Source organism: Misgurnus anguillicaudatus, chromosome 2 (assembly GCF_027580225.2).
Source record: "Misgurnus anguillicaudatus chromosome 2, ASM2758022v2, whole genome shotgun sequence".
In the NCBI taxonomy this organism is placed as follows: domain Eukaryota; kingdom Metazoa; phylum Chordata; class Actinopteri; order Cypriniformes; family Cobitidae; genus Misgurnus; species Misgurnus anguillicaudatus.
In genome coordinates this window covers 34,653,220-34,673,912 of record NC_073338.2, presented here as the reverse complement: position 1 = coordinate 34,673,912, position 20,693 = coordinate 34,653,220, and the positions used below count along the sequence as shown (strand labels likewise).

The window sequence follows — 20,693 nt, the reverse complement described above, 5'->3', positions numbered from 1 at the left end:
CTCATAACCAACACAAAATCAAATAGTATAACACAAAACAAAGTGTAAAAAATGAATACATCCTTTCTTATTAGAGTAACTCATGTTTTCTATTTTAGATGAGGAACACATGCATGCTTTATGGATGTGACAAAAAATGGACACATGTTCCTGCTTTGTAGGAATTCTGTAAATTTAAAGGCACAACCCAGAAGCAATAATACCCAATGAAGGGTGAAAGACAAATATTGATTTTATTTTATTTTTTGTATGCGCATTTATGAGGAAGAAACATGTGCATTTGTACGGAAAATCAAAGTGTTGAAAATAATTTTAAAAAGCTTTAAAAACTTTAACAGAGACATTGCATGGGTATTTAACCCATTAACCGCGCTGTCCCGTGAGCGGGACACCCAAGTTTACTTCAATATATTTAATGTAAATGTTAATCTATCACAACCAAATATATATTGTTGGAAAGGTCTAAGAATGTAGTTTTCATATTTCAAAACCTTTTAGCAGTAATAATAATGCAGTAACTGTAATTTATTAATTTGTGACAAAAGTATGCAGCAAACCTCAGTTTTTTTGATAATTTTATGTATTAAAAATAATACTATATTGCATTTTTGTTTATGATAAATAAATGTAAAAAACTGTAAAGTGTCTTCTTTAAAAATTATTCTTCTAGACAAAAAAAAATGCCAGAGTTATATTAATTTGAAGGTGTACATCACCTTTTCACCAACTCCCGCTCAAAAAGGGCTGCGATAGTTAAAGGATTAAACAACAAAATACTGACATATGCGATACCAGTATGGTTAAAAACTTTTGCATGGAATTGCCCAAATGTAACAAAGCATTTTCATAGAGTGGATTAAATGTTTTGTTGTAAACAGGCAGGTGTGTTGTCTATACAGCTCACATTGTATTAAACATAAAAATTCTGATAATACAGTGCAACTTTAGATAAACAATAAAGAGAGTTAGGACACATCAGACAGATCTTTATAGCAGTGTTACCAATATTGTTTATTCCATCCCTCTCATTTAGAAGCATTGTACAAGTTACATTTTCTTCTCCATATCACAGGTTTCAGTTAAATTATTATTTTTTTATCTCATTCTCTAACATCCAGTTTTACCTCCCTATCCTTTAAAACAAAAAAGCAGATTGTATTATACAAAAATGCAAACCAATTTTCACACAGTGAATTCTTTTACAAAGTCATTAAATGGCGTAATAATGGCTACATCCACATTGGAGTAAGATGGTTCTAAACATTCCTTAATGGAGTATAATATATATTTATATATAAAACCTTTCCTTGTTGAAATTGAGCCTGTACCTTAATTTAAGAGATTTTACAAGACAACTTGGAAGTAATCATAAAAAAGCCATTACATTTCCCAAAAAGTTAGGAATAAAACAATAACCAAAAAAACAAAAACAAAGCCATAACAGTGTTATAAGATTCAAAATGAGTTAATTTGCTCTTCATTTAAATGAATTCAACAGGTCTGTTCAAAACAGACAGGATTCAGGCAGAGAAATGAATATCATCCATTAGGAACAGACCTATTCTCTAAGAAAATCACAATATCCTGCAATTTCTCTATTAAAGAAAAAAACTCATGCACACAAACTGTAAATGAGCCTTTACGGAGTCGTTTCCCATAAAGTTGCTAATGTAATCGACATGATTTAATTTGTAAAACAAACAAACAAAAAATATCCACACAGAAATAATTCTCTCAGTGAGATCACTGATAATTGAAGAAAAAAAAGTTCTACAGCACCCAAGCAAGTGCTAAATATTAAATACAAGATAGCACATTCCCATATAATCCAAAAGATTAAAATAAAAAAGCATCCTGGCAGTGCGTCACTCGAGAATGCTTACTGTAATACAACATTGGGCACTCCGTGAAAGCCAAACGGAAAATATCAGCACACCAGGCAAGCGCTGGCTAACGTGTCAGGCTCTGTTTAACTGTCGTAGCAGCAGTTAGCATTGTGAAACAGAATGCTCGTCATGCTAGCACGTCCACCTAACAAGAACCGCAAAAATTCCAATGCTAATGGAGCGTGTTAAGTTTAGTGAAGTACTGATGGTAGTCATTGGATTTAAACGTATCCTATGCAAATTTGAGAAGTGCGAAATTCCCCGTTTGCATGTAAATTAAATTCAGTGAGTGCATTCTCTTTAAAAGAACGCAATTCATTAATGTACTTCAACAGTAAACTTAACGCAAATGGGATGGGTGAGGTGGCTCGTAAAAGTAATTCAAAACTAGCGGTTGGGTCAACCTCACAAGTTGTCTAAAGACTTATTTCACACAAAACCAGAAAAAAATGCTATTCTTATTATTGTAATAAAACATTATGTTTATGTACTTCTGGTACCGTATTATGATGTACATTAAGAAACAATATTTTTCCAATAATGCAATCCCCATTGAGAATAATGGAAATTACAAAGTTTAATGTCCATATGCATAACGGTAATAAGAACAGTCGTTAAATAATGTAACATCCTTGATGGTCTTAAAAATAAGATCAACTTCCATTATGCAAAAAGTTTACATTTTTCATTAGGGATCTTGGGACGAAATATGTTTTAGTGAAATTGACCCAACTACATGCTACAACAAAGCGTAGAACCTTACGAGCAGATTTTGATTGGGGGTCTAATTGGGGGCAGTAGTTGTACCAAAAAGCATTAAATATCAGTCAAGGCGTGAACTAGGTCTTTTGAAAAACTTTACTATTCGAATTTCCTTGTTAAAGAGAACGAGGACGTAACAATTTAGCATCGATAAAGGTGACTTTCTGGAGAAACGGCTACAAGATAATTTTAAAGCTCATTAGAAAGGTTGACGTCATCTCTGCGTGTCAGCACAGCTCGACTTCAATCTTGACGATTGCGTGAAAAGTCTGTGCGCGCTCTGCACGAGCAATAACATCGAATGACCATGACTACAAGTCATCAAAATAGGAGAAATTAACTATCATCACGACTAGAGCACAAAAACGACAAAGATTACATGTTAAGAGGTTGCACCCAAAATCGGAGCTGTATATCATAGTCGGTCTCAAGAGACTAGAACAAAATGTCACACGTGAAGAATGTCATCACTATAGGAAGACTTCAAATAATCTTGTTCTCGTACGGGGCATCGTTTTAAAACAGTCGCTGAATAGACACATTTAAAGGGATTGTTCACCTAAAAATGAAAATTCGGTCATGATGTTCTGAACCTGTATGAATTTCTGATGAACACAAAAGAAGATATTTTGATAAAGGATGGTAAGCACACAGCTGATTGTAACCATTGACTTCCATAGTAGGAAAAACAAATACGATGGAAGTCAATGGGTACCATTAACTGTGTTGTTTATCAAAATATCTTCATCATTTATCACAATATTTCCATAATATTTGTTTTCCTACTATGGAAGTCAATACAGCACCTGTGTGCATTATCAAAATATTTTAATATTTTAAATATAAAAAAAACTCAGGGTTAGAACAACATAAGAGTGTATTAAATGACAGAATTTTCATTTTTGGGTGAACTATCGTTTTAAGTCAAAGCTGGGTGATCGAAATCATTTGACCTCATTTGCTAAACTCGAGCAGAATGAATTGTGTTTAAGTAGTTCGTAAAAGTTCTTACGTAAATGGTCGCATTTAATTCGATGCAATAATTTGCATATTACAAACCATTTAGAATTCTTTTTCTGCTCTTGGCCAAAATGCGTAAATATTTCCAGATGATTGATTTTAAACAAATCGAACCAACAAATAGGTCATTACAGTTCTATTTAATTAAAATAAAAAAACATTAAATAGCTAATCTAGTATAAACGCCTGTCTGGAAAGCCAACAGAATTTTTATTGAAATTCATATGCAAAGTTTCCTTGGCGCATCAAAACTGTAACTCGGTCACTCGGCTGTTGTTGAAACTATCTGCCCTGGTAGGTTTCCTTGCAGCGGTACGCCTGAATATGCAAACTCAACCAGTAAAGCCAAATACGCAACTTCACAGAAGTTAGGGAAAACTGATGAAATTTTTCCTAATAGGCTGTAATCTTACAAAACAACTGTGGCGCTAAGAGACAAAAAATAATTTCATCCCGGACCACAAAGCTCTGAAGAACACAAGGGACCTGAAGTGTTGAACCTCCCCTACTGAAAAGCACACACTCATGGAAAAACATGGAAAAAAGTGCTCATTTTTAAAGACATTTGTTTGCGTTCTATAAAACGGAACGCTCACGACACGTTTTCCCATACATGTACAAATCCTTAACAGTTATATAGCCAAACCATAAATTAAACATAATCTGACAACTGATTATATATATTTATATCTTTCCCTTTGTGTTATTCAGAGCTCAATCTAACTGTTTTACAGCGATACACTGCCACGGTTGTATGTATGTTGTGTGGGGAGTCCCATGTTAACGGTCCATAAAAATGGATTCATAATAGGTTCTCCGTGCTACTTTACACCTGGTGAGTCAGATCATATTCAAGGCTGCAGGGATCCAAGGAGTTTAAACGTTTCAACCGAGCCCCAACTGCATCGCCCCCCATTTCGGTAATTAAATCAAATTTGTGTCGGCTTCTTCGTGCTAGCTTTGGGTTTACTGTTGATATCCGGGGAAAACTGCAAAAACATTATTCAGATGCCCTGGTTTCCAGGTGATGAGAAGTCGTTTAAAACAAAAAGCTCATTCACAGAACAAAAAGAAAGAAAATTTATATCACGGCAGATACTGCTCATTTTTCTAAATAAAACAACAAAAGTTTGTGTGTGTGCATGCATGTAGCAGCATGCAGGTGTGTGCGCGTGTGTGTGTGTGTTCCTCATATCAGCGTGCTCTGTTTGAATATTAAAAACACATCATCTCGACGTCTTCCGCCCTGCTTCTCCTCCCGTTCCAATAAGTCAAGGTGTTTTAAAGCCCCCTCAAAAAAGAATACTGACCATTGGAAGTAAAGAGGATATTATTGTGTAATTAACACTCTTAAGAGCAAGAGTGAACAACACCATTCTTCTGAAGGTCTGAGCTACTTGCTGATTGGTCAGCAGAGCAGAGGGTGAGAGAAGACGTCTTATTGGTCAGCGACAGCATAGATCCACCCACCCCACTGGCTGGCTTCATGCCACTGGATCCATTAGACACCTCACTGATGGCGAGAAGAGGAATGCAGTTGAGAATGTCAACAACAGTGTATGTGGCGACATTATTCAAATGCATTTATGGTCTAATAGGGCAGCAATAGACATTTTATTTTGAATCACCAGTATATTCTTACTGCGGGTAAACAGTAACTGCTATTAAGAGATTTGTGGGTTCCCTGGAGCAAAAGTGTCTGCTAAATGGCAAGTAACAAGGACTTCTGTGTACAAGCTTATTTGCTCACTCACCCCAGTGCTAAAGAGAGTTCCTCCAGCTGGGCTTTATGGTCAGGCTGCCCATTCTCAGTGGCCTTCATTTTGTATTCATGTGCCACCTGATTCTCCTGCAATTATAAAAATAGACAGATATCCAACCTTTAGTATCAGACATTAAACAAATGGGTCAAAAAATATTTTTTGTAATTAAATGATTTTGTAGAACAAAACTTAAAAAAAAACACTAAAGTTAATTTGCATGGGCTATCATCCATCTAATTTTCATACCCAATTTGAGCTTTGGATGCATTAAAAAATAAACTTGTGCGACAACACCGCATGTGACATGCCGCCGTATATGCTGTATTCTGATTGGTTGAGTAATGTTCCACCTCCATCACAGACCAATTTTTCACCTCTAATAGAGGGGAGGGGGCAGCAAGACGATGACGACGTCTATGCAACACACCAAAGCAGTTTTGTTTATCCAAGGCGGGAGCAGATGTGAAGTTACTTTTCGATGCAGCCTTACTCAGTGTTCTAAGTAGTTTTGAACGCAAGTTTATTAAAAAAAAGCAACTTTTGCCGTTAAACAATTTCATATCCAAGAAGGATGTTTGGATATGGCAAAACATGATAGCCACGGAGTTTAATAGGACCAACCTGCTCGACATCGTCGTTGACAAAGTCCATTTAACTTATAAATGGTATTTATTAATATCATATTGTCTTTATGCCAGTAGCCTACATACTGTGGTTGTCACAGTGCCACTAAGTTGTGTTGCTTTTTTATATCAATATACAGCTACCGGTTTAGTTGCATAGCTTTCAGCTGTGTGCACATGTACCCGATAAAAGTTGTTGATGCTACATACGTCATCTGGTATAATTTGAAACGATTAGCTATGAGCTAGGTACAGACATATTTGATAGACATTCGTAGCGCCCAATAAATGGATCCGGGCATTCGTAAATCACGCTTCAAATATGAGAAAATGAGCATATGGTTCCCAGACCACATTTCATTCTCTATGAGACTGGTCTGGTGTTAGCCAGGCTATCCATCACAGCTAATTTTCTCAAATCATACACAACCTGATGCTTTTGTGGGTTTACTGGCCAATCAGCTTTTCATCCGCAGTTGCACTGCTATTGTAGGTTACACTGTGGACTGCCTACTAGTGGTCTGCAAGTGTAAGTGCACATTGATGCGGTTGATGACGCAGAATTATGAATGAAAACCAAAGCGTAGCCTATGCAGAACTAATAACTATAATGAATCTTTTTACATTAGGATGGCCTATGCTTGTTCTTGATTGAGTGGTTTTCCAGTGTATGGCATTGCCAACAAGGCTCTTTATTAGTGGTCTTTATTGCCAAGGCCGATATATAAATCTTTCAGTTTGGAAAACCCATATCGGTTGACCACTACTTATTAACATAGTGCCTCGTTTGCCACGTCACACACTAAATAGTGGAATGCCTCTCTTGAGAATGTGCGTAGGCTGTTACTGGAAGAAAATACACAAGGCTCAAAAGCATGTACATTTTAAGGTGTAGCTCACAAAGTCTGACTCACCATGGCGATTTCACGGGTCCTCTTTCCGATCTCTCGCTCCACATGATGCAATTCCAGGTTGAGCTGCTCACTGGACACCACGGCACCTGTAGACCATTTCACCGGTGCCGCTGGCTGGGACGCCAATGCACACGCCTCCCTCTGCAGGAGCATGGAGTTACTGGCAGCCTGTGTGTTAGCAACAAGCCAGCCTATTAGTTTACCGAGTGGGATACAGTGAGCTGATTTATGAGTCACACATTTAAATTGACATTTCAAATGCACCTCCATGCCACGGGTCTGCTGACTTATCTGTTGGTTGACTTGCTGGAGCTCGATCTTGAGCTGCTCGCGGTCAGGGCCAGACACGGGCATACTGGTAAAAACACGAGAAAGAAATTAAGTAAGAAGTACAACCACACATCATCATATAGTTCACAGGAAGATGAAGAGGTATAAGGGTGTGTACCGCTCGCTGAAGTGTCCCTGAGTGTTCATGCTCTGGTGCGGGGCGTACGACGCTCCGCCCCACCCGCTGTGGTTTCCATACGAATAGTCGGCTGCGAAGTAAAAAACTATTTAGTAAAAGAGAAATTGTGGGTTCTTCTGATGATATACTCTGGTATAATTGCTTTGCAATGCATTTCTTCATTATGGTCATTTGCGCAATGTGTGCATTACATTTTGGTTAAGACTCTACTAAGACCATTCAGGAATCAAATCAATGACCTTAGCATTGCAAGTACCATGCATTAGCAATTGAACTAAAAAAACAAAATACTACAGTATTAGTAAGATTTAGTCAGCTGTCATTGTCATATGTTTGGAGCTGGAGGCCTGTGAAGAAGCCATGGCCTGTATTGGCCCAGTGGTCTGATAACCCGTTTTAGATGTGCGCGAAATGGCACCAAAGGGGGAAACTGTGGGCAAAGGGCCGAAAGGAATGATGGGATCGTCATCTTTGGCTTCTGCGGAGCGTCGCTGGCTGTCTAGCGGAGGCTCGCGCAGAACCTTTCCCTCTGCGTTCTGCATTAAGAAAGTTCAAGAAGTTAAAAGAGAGTCCAGTAAAATCCGTATCATGTAACACAAGCGAGTCACTTGCCATCATCTGCACAGCGCTACCGATATCTTTTGGTTTAGCATCCTTGGAGCCAATGTATGATCCTATTGTATCACATGACCAGGGGGAATACTGCCCAGCGTACTCTGGCTCTCGACTTCCAAAGGATTTTGAGCCATCTTCTAAATACTAAAGACATTGAAAATTGTGCATTAGATACAATCTGACGGCATGAGATGGGCTTATTTAAAGCTATTGGGAGATTGTCTCACCTCCTGAGGGTAGTCGTTGGGGAAAGGGTGTGTGGGGAGAGTTGGGGAGGCAGCGAAGGGTGGGGGAGAGATGACTTTTCTCTCCTCCAGCTGGACCAGCAGCTCCTTACGCCTGCGGTGCAAATCATCCAGACTGGGCTGAGAACGACTGTACGGGTCCTTTAGGAAAGGAAAGAAGACAAAAACCACCATGATGACTGATATCTGTGACCTGTGGAATCTTTCTGCTACATGGATCAGAGATTTTATTATGCGTTTATGGGTTTGGAAAGCCTACATTTGCTGTAGTCAAATATAATTTATTTTAGTTTGCTCATCAAGGACAATTTTGTTACTATTTACTCATCCTCGTGTTGTTTCAACCCTCTTTTATTTTGTTTGTGATTAAGGTTGTCATACCACAAAAATCTGCCTCTTGTGCTCCACAGAAGGAAATCAACTTATGCTAGTTTGGAACAACAAAATCTGTAACAAACTTTTTAAGTAAACTATCCTTTTAACTTACTCTCATGTGGGATCTCATTTGGCTGGGGTGTGGTCCAGTGGGATAGTACCCATCTTGTGGGTATCTGTCGCGTGATGAAGACTCCTGGGGGTGGTACAGAGATCCTGGGGCCCCTCCTTGAGGTGGAGGCATAGAGGCTGGAGGAACATCCAAAGGAACAGGGCTCATCCTCACCAAGTCATCTCGGGGAGGTGCAAATTGAGGTGGGGGTGCAGGATAATGTCCATGTCTGCGGCTGTAATGAGAGGGAGGTGCGTAGGGGTGGGTTGAGAAAGGAGGACCGGAATGGTGGCTCTGATATTGGCGGTCTGGGCCGTAACCAGGGTAGGGCTCTGGGTAGGGGGACACTGCTGACTCGCCAGGTGGAGGTGGGTTACGGATGTAACGGGGAGATACATACTGCGGAGGCTGGTATGGGTAGGGGTTGCCTGTAAGAAAAATAACATGAATGTTATGACTTGAATCGACATGAAAGGGCATGCACATAGTTATACAAATGTCTCGGTGACTGCTGGTTCTGATAGAAAGTTCTAGTGAAGTCCATGCCTGTTTTGGTTGCAAAAGGTGGACCTACACATTATTAGGCAGGTGCTCATAATGTTATGGCTGATCGGTGTATATGAAAAGTTTGGTTCCAAAACGCGATAAACGCCATTTTTGAAAAAAAATGAGTTACTGCCAAAATCAGTATTATATCAGGTCAGTAGTTAAAAGTAAATTCTTAATTTTACACAAAATCCAATATCCGCCGTGTTATTCTGTCATCTTTTCTCCCTTTTTTCCCAATATGCGATAAGCGCCATTCCCCCTTTTTTACAGAACGCAATAAATCCTACAGCGCACCATTAACACAATGTAAACAAACATGGCGGCGCGCTGAGTACATGGAGTCCTAGTTTTCCTCATCTACTTTGTACTTCGTGATCAACAAACAAAACAAAATAATACTTTAATTGCATTCATAAAGGTTTTCTGTGACGGGAAAGAAACGTAAGCCATCAACATCTGATAATTTCCCTGAGAGGCATCGGGAGACGGGTGCTTGTTCTCTCGACAGCATCAAGCTTCTCATGCTAACACATTGACCCCAGGAGATCTTATGAAAAACTTTCCATAATTCTACTCAAAGTCAACGAAAATCGAAACATTTTACAGCTGATCGCTGTGAAAAACGTTAAGCGAGGACGTCAAGTATAACCGCAGAAATGACAGTATTCTTAATATGACAAAGTAAGTATTTTGATTAATGCCATTAATGTTTATATTTTTAATTATTGTGTACAACTAGTCAATTAAATGAATATAACATGGCAAAGATGAATGCACATTTATATAGGCTATTGATTCAATAGATTTATAACATTTTGAATAAAAACTTGTCATGGATTTATTGCATTTTGTGGAAAAAATAATCAGTTTTTATAATAAATCTTTGAAAATCAACTTATGGATTTGAATAAGTTGATTATATCATCACAGCCGTGATGATATAGAGCTATATCACACTCCTACTCGAGCGATATTGCTTAAACATGCATATTTTATAATTTTCTATGTATGCAAGACATTTTTGTAAACAATCTGAAAACATCCATGTGTCTAAACACTCACCTGGTGGATATTGAGCATCATACTGAGATCCTGAGGTTTGATGTCTAGGTGGCTCCGAGTAGAAAAGCTCAGGCTGTTGTTGAGGATACATCTGTGGAGCACCTCTGGACACAACTGGCAACTGCTTAGACATGGGTAAGTGCTCTGCCCTGGGGTGAGACACAGGATGGGGTGTCAAGGCAATGCTAGATTTATCCAGACTAAATTTACAACAAAATGGCAGAAACCACCCAACAGAAACTTAAATGTACATTGTTTTTCTGTTAAGGTATATTCTAGTATGCAATTCTGTCAAGTGTCTGGATGAAATGTTTTGTCATTTTTAAGGCTTTATGAGGAAAGGCAACAGTTTTTATAACAAAGGTTAATGAACTTCAAAAGAAAACTAAAACAGAAGCAAAAACTTACGAGTCAGGTGGTGACCCAGGAGCGCTGAGGCTAGTGGCATCCATCTTGGGTTTGAGTAAGAGTTCATAATTAGAGGGATCTGTGCCTCTGGGGATGAGCTGGGGAAGAGGACCACCAATTCCATTGGTAAGGGACTTCCGTCCGGGGTCTAATGAAACCACATCTTCAGGAAGCAGACCAGGAGTGCAGGGCAACCGTGCGGCAAGACGTTTGTTCATTTTACGGTATCTGAAGTGGGGTTCATAAAATAAGATTATTTTAAAATTTATGGATTACAATCATCAGACATGTTTCTCAATATATGGGATATGTTGACGAACAAGTGGCAGTTAGGTAAGTGAATAACTTGATAACAACAGAAGCAAAATGCTAAAGGAACAGTTTACCAACAATATGCCAGTTGGGTGAACCTACTTTAATAGTGGGCAGCCCACAATGAAACCAAATTCATTCAATTACATTTTTTTTGCCCATTAGCAAAAAAAGCCACCATTTCTAAAAATCTATAAACAATTTGCCAAGTGACAGTTAAATATTTCATTACTAAATATAAACAAAGTAAACAGTGTTAAATAAGTAATGCATTTAATATGCCATTATGTGGTGTTATTGATAGGGTAACTAGGAAATAAAAACCACAAAATATATAACATTACCATGACTCATTCAAGCTTTTAGATAATGTAATAGTGTTGGCACTCACTTTTCCAGCTCCTCCTGAGAGTGGGCAAAGGTGCAGCTGGCTCCTCTGGGACAGCCTCCTTTCTGCTTCATGTCTCTGCACATGTATGTTTTATACTTGCTGTGCTGGGGTGGCTGCTGCGTGTCAGCACCCTTCTTACTGTGGTTCTGGATGAAATCCACCAGCCCATGCACCACCGTCTTTACTGCTACCAGCCCCTTCTCTAGCTGATCCCAAGTAGGAGGAGGAGCATCTGAAGAAAGCAACAGAGATCATGGTGAATGTACCCTCACAGCAAGTATCTTACTTTATCTTACCGTTACATAAGACCTTCAATATATTATTTGGAAGATGATGTTTTTATGAATTCTTCATATAAACACCATCTTCTTTTTTGATGTGAAAGTGAAGTGATTGCAAAGTAACCCCTCCAATAAATAGTACACAATGCAAGCTGCAAAACCAGAGAAGCAATTTGTTATTTTATAATAGTTATTATAAAGTTGTTTTATAACTTACCCGGACTGGGGTCGATGTTAGCGAGCAGCTCGAGGTGAGGTCTTAGTCGGTTGAGGTTGGCGGGGTCACCCGTCCTCTGCAGTGCAATGGTCAGCTCCTGTACGCTCTGAGCAAACGATGCTGGCGTTTGCAGCTGAAAGAAAAAGCACAGTAACATTTTCTATGAATTCATCTTGCCTGATTGTTGTGTACAAAAGAAAGGTCAGAAAAGAAAAAAGCACATGAGAAAAGGAGAAGTAGGTAGAAATAAATGTGGTGTTGGAGCCTCTGATGCAACTTAGTATAGACAGAGAATCATGCTGGGCTGAATTACTTTAGACCAGGGGTGCCCAAGTGTCCTGCAGAGTTTAGCTCCAACCCTAACCAAAGCCACCTGAAGCAACTAATTACAGTCTCACTAAGCATACTAGACACTTGTGCTGAGGAAAGTTGGAGCTAAACTCTGCAGGACACCGGCCCTCCAGGACCGAGTTTGGGCACCCCTGCTTTAGACTTTTACTTTGGGCATGTACCTTGTCAATAATAGATTGCATGTGGGACTTGTGGGACTGATCTCCATAAAGCAGAGAGGACCACTGATCGGGGGCGATGCGTAGGCCTCCCTCCATGGCGATCTGAACAATCTGAGAGTCGTGCTCCCGCCGCAGTGCCTCATATGTGCGGAACTCCTCTTTTAATTGCATTAGTGACGAGTCCTCGTCTCGCTTTGTCACCTGCAACAAAATTAAATTATTCAGTTGACACGTTAAAGCTAAAGTAGTTAACAACTATTATGAGTATTAACAGGATTAATAAAACCCAACTAACCTTGAAGCATGAGGCACGATAGAGGAGCTGAACTACATGTCCAATACTGGTTTTAGAGGCCTGAGGAAACCTTGGTTCAAGTCTCTGGACCACAAACAGGACCAGAACTTTCCTGGAAAGAGCAGATCCATCTTCCAAGGCCAACAGTACCAGCTTTAGTGCCTCTTCCTGCATAGCTGTAGATAAATCATGATCCAACAGGTAAGACACCACAATCAAAACTTCTACACACAACACACCAAAGGTTTCAGGTAGAGGTCGACCGCTATGGCTTTTTCTCTAACCGATGCCGATATTTTTGGCCAATTTTCTATATGTACATAATAATCAAAATGTTCTCATCGTTAGCAGATATTTTAAATGTAAAAATTTCACTATTTAAGTTAAAGTATTTAAAAAAATTATGACTGGTCTTTCTTAAGAGTTTTACAACCTCCTCTGCACCATGCATTTATCAGACACAGATATTACCTGACACTCTGCTGTCATCATCTTTGATCAGTTTTTTACCATGGCTTTTATTGCTTAGTAGGATAAAATCCTTATTTATGGTAGACCTGATAAATTATTTATTCATCATAAAGTTAACATAGTAAATGTCTATGTTTTTTAGTTGAGACTGTTATATAGGGCAAATCTTTCTAAACACATTTACATTCTCATTTCTGAGACGCTATAAGTGACTGATTGTGCTGACAGTGACGTCTTGTGAGTTTAGTGTTGGGACAGATCTGTTGTTTCAACCGTTCATTCAAACGAATCCGTTCAAAGGAGTCAGTTCGCGAATCGGATGTGCCGTGTTCTAATCCAGGCTGAGCAGCGCAAAACTGTAAACAAAGTGTTACTGTAACAACACGAAAAACATTTCCTCGGTGGATATGATTTGGTCTTCCGACCTTTCGCCATCGAGTCAGTTTTGTTTTGAGTAATAAAAGCAGGGAGACAGTTTAAGAGCGCGGCTCTGCTCCCTCCATCACGCAAACAAAGATCATCATCACTCATTAATCACATTAAATGAGCCTAATCTTTGCACGGACAGTGCACCGCGAGATATAAGCCCGTCGTGCTGTTGTACTGGCTGCTTAATTCGCGCGATCCCGCCATCGTTTACTAAAGCTGTTTGTGAACAAGGCATGGCTGCACACACACGGGAGCGATCTGCTTGCAGCAAGAGGCAGCGTCACGAGTTCTACAACATCGCTTAGTTGCCCGCAGATGCGCCTGCATATTAATCGGCCTAATTTTGCAGCTAAATCGGCCAAAGCGACAATTTAAAATATGCCAAAAATCGGCCAATTAATTGGCCCGGCCGATAAATCGGTCGACCTCTAGTTTCAGGCGACATGTAACACATGCACCACTAGTGTTAACAAACAAAAATGCAGATAATGACACATGGAAAATTGGTTTCCTTAACACTACCACTGTAATCTACAGTCATCAAACATCCAAACTACAGCTACTGCTTAAGCCAATGTTGTCATGTTGGACTGTTTGTTAGACCTTCATCCGAGTTGCCATGACAGGAAGGAAAGTAATTATTCATCACCTTTAGGATGTCATCTTACCTGGACCCAGGAACTGGCAGCCTCTGGCTCTGACAGCAGCCCACAGGTTGGATGAGAGCTGCTGGGGGTTTTGGTGCTGCAGGATGAGCTCTGTAACAGTTCTTTCACCCAGAGAACGGGCCGCCCGCATGGCCCTGACCCTACCTTCCTCTTCCACCAGCTGACAGTGCACCAGAGTCACCAGCTTCCTCTGCATTGGGCGGCTCAGCATGCTCTGAGCAGCATTGCTTAACCCCACCCCTAGACACAGGCAAAGATATTTAAATGATTTTGGCCACGACCATTAAACTTGAGCGTACGATAGCACGTCCGTTACCTCGTGCATTGCTGAGGGGTTTGAGGTAGAGGGCAAGCTCCTCCACACACTGCCGTGCCTCCTCATAATGCTTGGTGTCCTCTGGACAGGTAATGAGTGCCACAGGTTGCTGTTTGGGCACCTGAGAGAAAAGGACAAAGTATATAAAGCATTAGTGGTGCATATAGAAAACTGAGGACATGTACTTAGTTAGAAAAATGTCTCACCTGACCACCGACCAGCTGTAACAGGGCAGAGTTGACGGGCAACTGCTCAATGTCAGTGTTGATGGCCGTCTGGTCGAAGGGACAGGCCTTGCGGTGCAGCTTGTTCAGGCACATTTTGCAAACGGTGTGGCCGCAACCTAGACTGATGGGTCGACGCACCGTCTCCTCGAACGTTTGGGTGCATATGGGGCACAGTAAAAACTCTGTCCATTGTGGAGCTTGTACAGGCATCGTAGCAAGGGTCTTCTACATGTAAAAAAGGGTAGGGGGGTTTCTCCTAGGTGAGTGCACGTGTGTATGTGTGGTTGCGTGTGTCATTTAACAAAATGGGAAAGCAGGAGATGAGAAAAAAATGGAAGATTCCACTGGAATCAAAAAATCTTCTCAACACAGGAGTTCTTAAATAAATTCACACGTCCCGGGTGATCAGCACATAGTGTGAAACCTGAAACCTGGAACAAAATAAGAACATTTCCAAAAATGTGTCAATATAAACACAGCATTTTTAACAAACTCGTTATTTTACTTACAGTGAATACGTGGTTAAAACTATAACTCTGGAGTAAAATGCAGTTTATGTCATTTTAGGATTACAGCCACAATGATGATGATGATGATGATAAAAGCAGCTGTTGCTAGTTCCACCCAAACAAGAGTACAGTAACAACATTTATTATATTAAACTCATGAAAATATTCCTAAATGGTAAACATAATACATTTTCAGTTGAATGTCACTGGAATTAAATATAATTTGTCTAGGAAAAATAATAAACAGTTTCTGTTATGTTATTCAGCAAACTGGCTAGCCAACGCTAACTCGACTGTCAAACCTACACTTTTTAACCAATAAGAAACCTAAGACACTTGCATAAACGTAACAGCATAATGTGAAAATCTACCAGTTACTTGCGATAAAACATGTCTAACTGGTTGACTATATTTGTTCCTCGACAGTCAACCACTAGTCTACACTACACTGTAGCTATTAAGCTAACACAACGTTCTATGTCTCTACATGGTTTCACAAACTAGCAGTTTCACATTGATACTACTCTCAACATCACACTGTTGTCTAGTTTTGTACACAAACTTTAGAGTAAATGGGGCTCCACGATATTTTCTTGCAAAGGTGCTAATCTGTGAGGTGAAATGATGGTGAGGCGCAAGAAACGTGAGAAATATAAACGTTTATTTTGTCTGCTAGACCACAAGAGATGCCGCGATTATGTAACGCAGCGACCGCTGAACCCCGACAAAATACTTCATTATAATTCATCACAGTATCAAAACAATGCGAGGTGGATACGACTAACAGTTAAATACTTCGCAATTAAGATACACGTGAACAACTGTAAATAGCTCACGTATTTTGTTAGCGAAGGCCTCCCAGTGACGTGAAACAGCGCTCTGTTTAGCTATTCTTGCTAATAAGCTAAATAAGCTAACTTGGGTTAAACTGCTACTTACTTTCAGGTGAGATTTACAATTTAGACAGCAATAAAACACCCTGGACATAGCAATAGCCGAAAACCAACCAAGTCCTCACGCTTAACGTTGAAAGAGCTAAAGCCGAAGCTAAACAGCCTAGCCGGGCGGCTAACGTTACATACCTGCTGCAACGAGCTATCATGCTAGCCAGCAGTGTGCGGTCCACACCCAGAAACGCACAAATAATGCACATAAATAAAGGCTTGTGCAATTCAGAAGCAACTAAAACATGATGAATATTTAATGACTCACTCATTCTTACCGAGTATTTGCTATCTTCATCTTTTCTTAAGGAAACGCTTAATAATTTCCTCGGTCGCCATGTCGACCGTTATAACGGGTTACCGAAATAGTTCGGGAGTTCCTCGCATAAACTACCAGCAGCGGCAGCAGCAAGACTCCACAAGGAAGCGAAGAAACGGGTTAGTACCGGGGCGCCCCGTGTGGCCGACAAGCGTACTGCACTCAGACTTGTGACAGGAATTGCTCCCAAACTGTTGCTCGGCAACAACATTCAGACTCACACACTGTAACCACAACTTATCCCTAAAATGGGAGAGAAATGAAATGAGACAATAACAATGGCGTATAAGCATTTAACCGTAAATTTCTCAATCACTGTAAAATTGTTCATTAAATCTAAATTGTTGATTAAAATGTTGATGTCAACATTGATGTTGACACAGGAACATTTCTTTCTTGGCAAAAGTAGGATGTCCATTACAGAACGTCAACATTTTTTAGCATTAAAGAACATGCACAAGTTTAAATGTGAATTTACAAAGCATGATACACCTTGCGCAGTAGAATGATATTATTTATCAATTAACAAACCCCTTGAAATATTGCTGTGAACAATGGGGGCTTGAAGTCAAAATGTTGAGATCCACATACATCACACAATAAACAAATGACGATCACTGACATTTTTTATTAATACAGATTGTATTTCATAAATTAGACAGCGATAATATATCATCTTAGGTATACATTTACATCATATAAAGCCATATAACACATTCTTGTGTGCCTGAACAGTATGTATAAATGGGACATAACATGAAAATCTAATTTTTTCCATGTAACTGGGTCCCCGGTGCTTCTATCAATCTAGAAAATGTGAAAAAGAACAACCCAGTAACTTAGTTTTGGTAAACCACTCTCTGGAACCATGTGAAGGGGATCCTAATTAGTGTGAGAGAGAGAGAGAGAGAGAGAGAGAGAGAGAGAGAAAGAGAGAGAAAATAATTGACAGCACAATTAAGTTTCAATTTCAACAAACCACCATTATTGTGGTCAGTGCTTGTATTTCATCAGCTCATTTGCATTTAAAAGGACACACCCCAAAACATTTTGCTCACACCTACAAAGTGGCAATTTTAACATGCTATAATAAATTATCTATATGGTATTTTGAGCTTAAACTCCACATACATACTCTGGGGACACCAAAGATTTATTTTTACATCTTAAAAAGTCTTGTGAAATGTCCCCTTTAAAACAAAACATTCTGACAAACAAACAAACTGTTTCATTTGGTCATTAAAACAATTTAAACCGTATTAACTACCTTAAAGGGATAGTTCACCCAAAAATGAAAATTCTGTCATTATTTACTCATCCTCATGTTGTTTTTAAACCTATTAATTTTTTTTACTGATGAACACATAAGAAGACATTTTGAGAAATGATGGTTAACACACAGCATATAGACCTTTTGCGAGTCGACGTCACAGTTGTGGCAGAAAAACAGTGGAAATGAATGAGACACGAGTGAAACGAACAATATAACTCACTAGAAAATGTTTTGTTGTGCTGTTGAGTGTCAGAATAGGAATGCCAAAATAGATGACCTTCATTTTTAGTATACCGTCGTCAAAGACGGTTCTTATAGCGTTTTCATCACGTTACGTTTATTATTTTTTAGAAAGATTAAAGATTTGAATTAGTTCATAATATCAATAATATTACCATTTATTAAAGTTTTCATATTTTTTTCGTTTTCTATTAATTCTTTTTACCTTATATCTTAGCCTATGTCTTCTTCCTGTTTGTTCTAAATTATGATGTTTACTAATAAATATATAAACATATCACACACACACGATGTAAAGTGTTAATAATATATAAACAGGCCTATACACATTAATTTGTATGTAAACATAATAGTTTTAGAACAAACACGTAGGCTAAAAATATATGGAAGAAATTGAAAACAGGAAATTATGAAATATTTAACAGGGAGCTACACTGCGACCAAAATGGTCGCATATGCGACCTTTTGAACTGCCGTTGCGACCCTAATTTTTAATGGGTCGCAAATGTGCTACCTAATGTTTTAGACAATATGCTATGATTTACTATGAGCATTTATTAAAACATAAATGTGGATTTTAAGAATACGTTTTAAAACGAGAACTGAGCCATCAACACATTGGCTTCATTTTGCGTGAAAGCACGTCGTGTCTCTCCCTATCAGTGTGCGTTTGCGTGCTCAGCTGTTTCTCAATGAATTGGGTGCGACGCGACGCAAGCGCAGTGTCTTCCATGTTTCTGAACTTGAGCAGAGGTCTTTCTTCACTGAGGACGCGGGACCCGTATGGTTCCGGGTTTATATTTTAAATGGTCTGTCGGGTCCGGTTAGGTCCTAGTTTAATTACTTTGGGTCCCAAGTCTGATTAATATTGAGTTTATAACCCGAGTCGATCGGAAAACGGCCATGAGCGCTACCGCTACCGCGCTAAAGCTCGAGTGCAGTTTAGCGTGCCTTCGGTTTCTATGGCGATGGTTCTTGTTACGTCCACGCGCTGCGTTTTCTTTCTCACATGTTTTTAATAATCTTATTATTAATAAACCATATATTTTCTAATACCATATCCATATTAAGTTTGCACAGATTGTAGCAAAAAAGCAGTGCTAATGTCAAGCCCATTGACAGCAAGTAGATTTGAAAATAAAATAAGTGGAATAATATTATTGAAATAATAAGTGGATTAAGCTTTTTAAATCGGCAAGAGAGAAATAGAAAGATAGAGCAGAAGCAGTAAAAGTGCCTATTTAATAGAAATTACCATTATAACATCAGTCATAACATCAGTCACATTTATAATCTATAGACCTGCACTGTCTATTAATATACTATACATAGTATTGTATTATATTGAGTTTGATAAAAGGGGTCTAATTGCTTCATATATCAGTGCAAAAACAGTAAGTGTTTTCGTGGTGCTTTGACAAACAGCGTCAGCTTTGTTAATGGCAAAGAAAGTTTGGAGTGTTTAGATTAATGAAATATAATGTGAAATTAATATTAATTTTCAATAAATCAAAGTATTGTGTTGTGTCACACATTATTAGTTCTTCGTCATATGTATAGTAGACCATTATTTGTCAGTGGGTAATGATTGCCCTTTTTACCGGTTACCACCACCAAGTAAATTACAGATCTGTGGGAAATACTGACTGCAACGTTTAAGAAAACAAGGCGGCATGTGGTTTAAAAGATGGCAAGTAAAATAAAAAGCATATCTGTATGCAATACAGTTTCATTATTGTTCATTATTATCCAGAGCGCCTTAATATAACTTGAAAAAAATATGTGCGACCAAATCATATTTTGCGCCAGTAACTGAAAAAGTTGGTAGCGCAAGTGCCACCAGTGGAAAAGGTTAGTGTAGTTCCCTGTTTAATAAATGATATTATACAGAATACATGATAGTATTGCTCTTATAAGTACTTCAGCAATTCATACTGTAAAAATAATTGATTTACCAATAAAGAACAATACATATACATTATGCACACATCAGTAGCCGGGTGATTCTCACGAAACCATTGAAACACCACAGCACTAATGATTTTAGCTTTAAAATGTGTAATATAGTAACATTAAAAAGCATCAGAATTAACACAATTCTGTGTTCTACCTTTCACAATGTCTGATTTCAACATAAGAATTTATAATTGTAAATTTTATCTAATTTTCTGCTGAAATTCTCATTACCGCAATGTGTCCGGCTGTGTTTGAACATGCGTTATGTTGTAATTTAATCAAATTAACACAAAAATATAAAAAATAAATAAATGGATGTTTTGCTAGACTACTTTAGATGACAGAAAAAAAAAAAAGATGTTCTCATCCTCCGCAACACTTTTTGAGAACAGTTTAAGCACACATACAGAATTTTAATAAAGTTTGATTTTGAGTGACCAAGCACATGGACCAGTTACTTCAAGATGGCTACCAGGTAAGATCTTTTTTTTACAGTTAATTTGAAATATTGTCTTGTCAGAATGCTTACA

The 20,693-nt window shown here is 38.7% G+C and overlaps 1 protein-coding gene across 3 annotated transcripts; it reads right to left on the bottom strand.

Annotated features, from left to right (window-relative positions):
- Positions 1-986: 986 nt before the first annotated feature.
- On the bottom strand, positions 987-16,849 carry rc3h1b (ring finger and CCCH-type domains 1b). Of its 3 annotated transcripts, none has more exons than XM_073854177.1 (19): positions 16,644-16,849; positions 14,902-15,353; positions 14,696-14,816; positions 14,380-14,619; positions 12,812-12,987; positions 12,517-12,717; positions 12,005-12,137; positions 11,507-11,738; positions 10,804-11,031; positions 10,396-10,544; positions 8,785-9,212; positions 8,280-8,438; positions 8,050-8,196; positions 7,757-7,973; positions 7,417-7,510; positions 7,233-7,323; positions 6,969-7,136; positions 5,423-5,517; positions 987-5,181 (listed from the first exon to the last, which is right to left on the bottom strand). In XM_073854177.1, the coding sequence occupies exons 2-19, from the start codon at positions 15,130-15,132 to the stop codon at positions 5,019-5,021; spliced, it is 3,273 nt and encodes a 1,090-aa protein (XP_073710278.1). In that variant the 5' UTR covers positions 15,133-15,353; positions 16,644-16,849; the 3' UTR covers positions 987-5,018. The 3 variants fall into 3 exon arrangements, with proteins under 3 accessions (XP_073710278.1, XP_073710273.1, XP_073710281.1); XM_073854172.1 differs by having other exon boundaries at positions 16,654-16,849; XM_073854180.1 differs by lacking the exon at positions 16,644-16,849 and adding an exon at positions 16,371-16,508.
- Positions 16,850-20,693: the final 3,844 nt, after the last annotated feature.

Bases quoted from the DNA above. Each gene is read 5' to 3' on its own strand.
- rc3h1b (XM_073854177.1), bottom strand. From the start codon at position 15,132: ATGCCTGTACAAGCTCCACAATGGACAGAGTTTTTACTGTGCCCCATA. The intron at 12,718-12,811 runs GTTAGTTGGGTT...ATTTTGTTGCAG, and splicing joins ATCGTGCCTCATGCTTCAAG to GTGACAAAGCGAGACGAGGA. The intron at 8,439-8,784 runs GTAAGTTAAAAG...CCTTTCCTAAAG, and splicing joins AAATGAGATCCCACATGAGA to GACCCGTACAGTCGTTCTCA.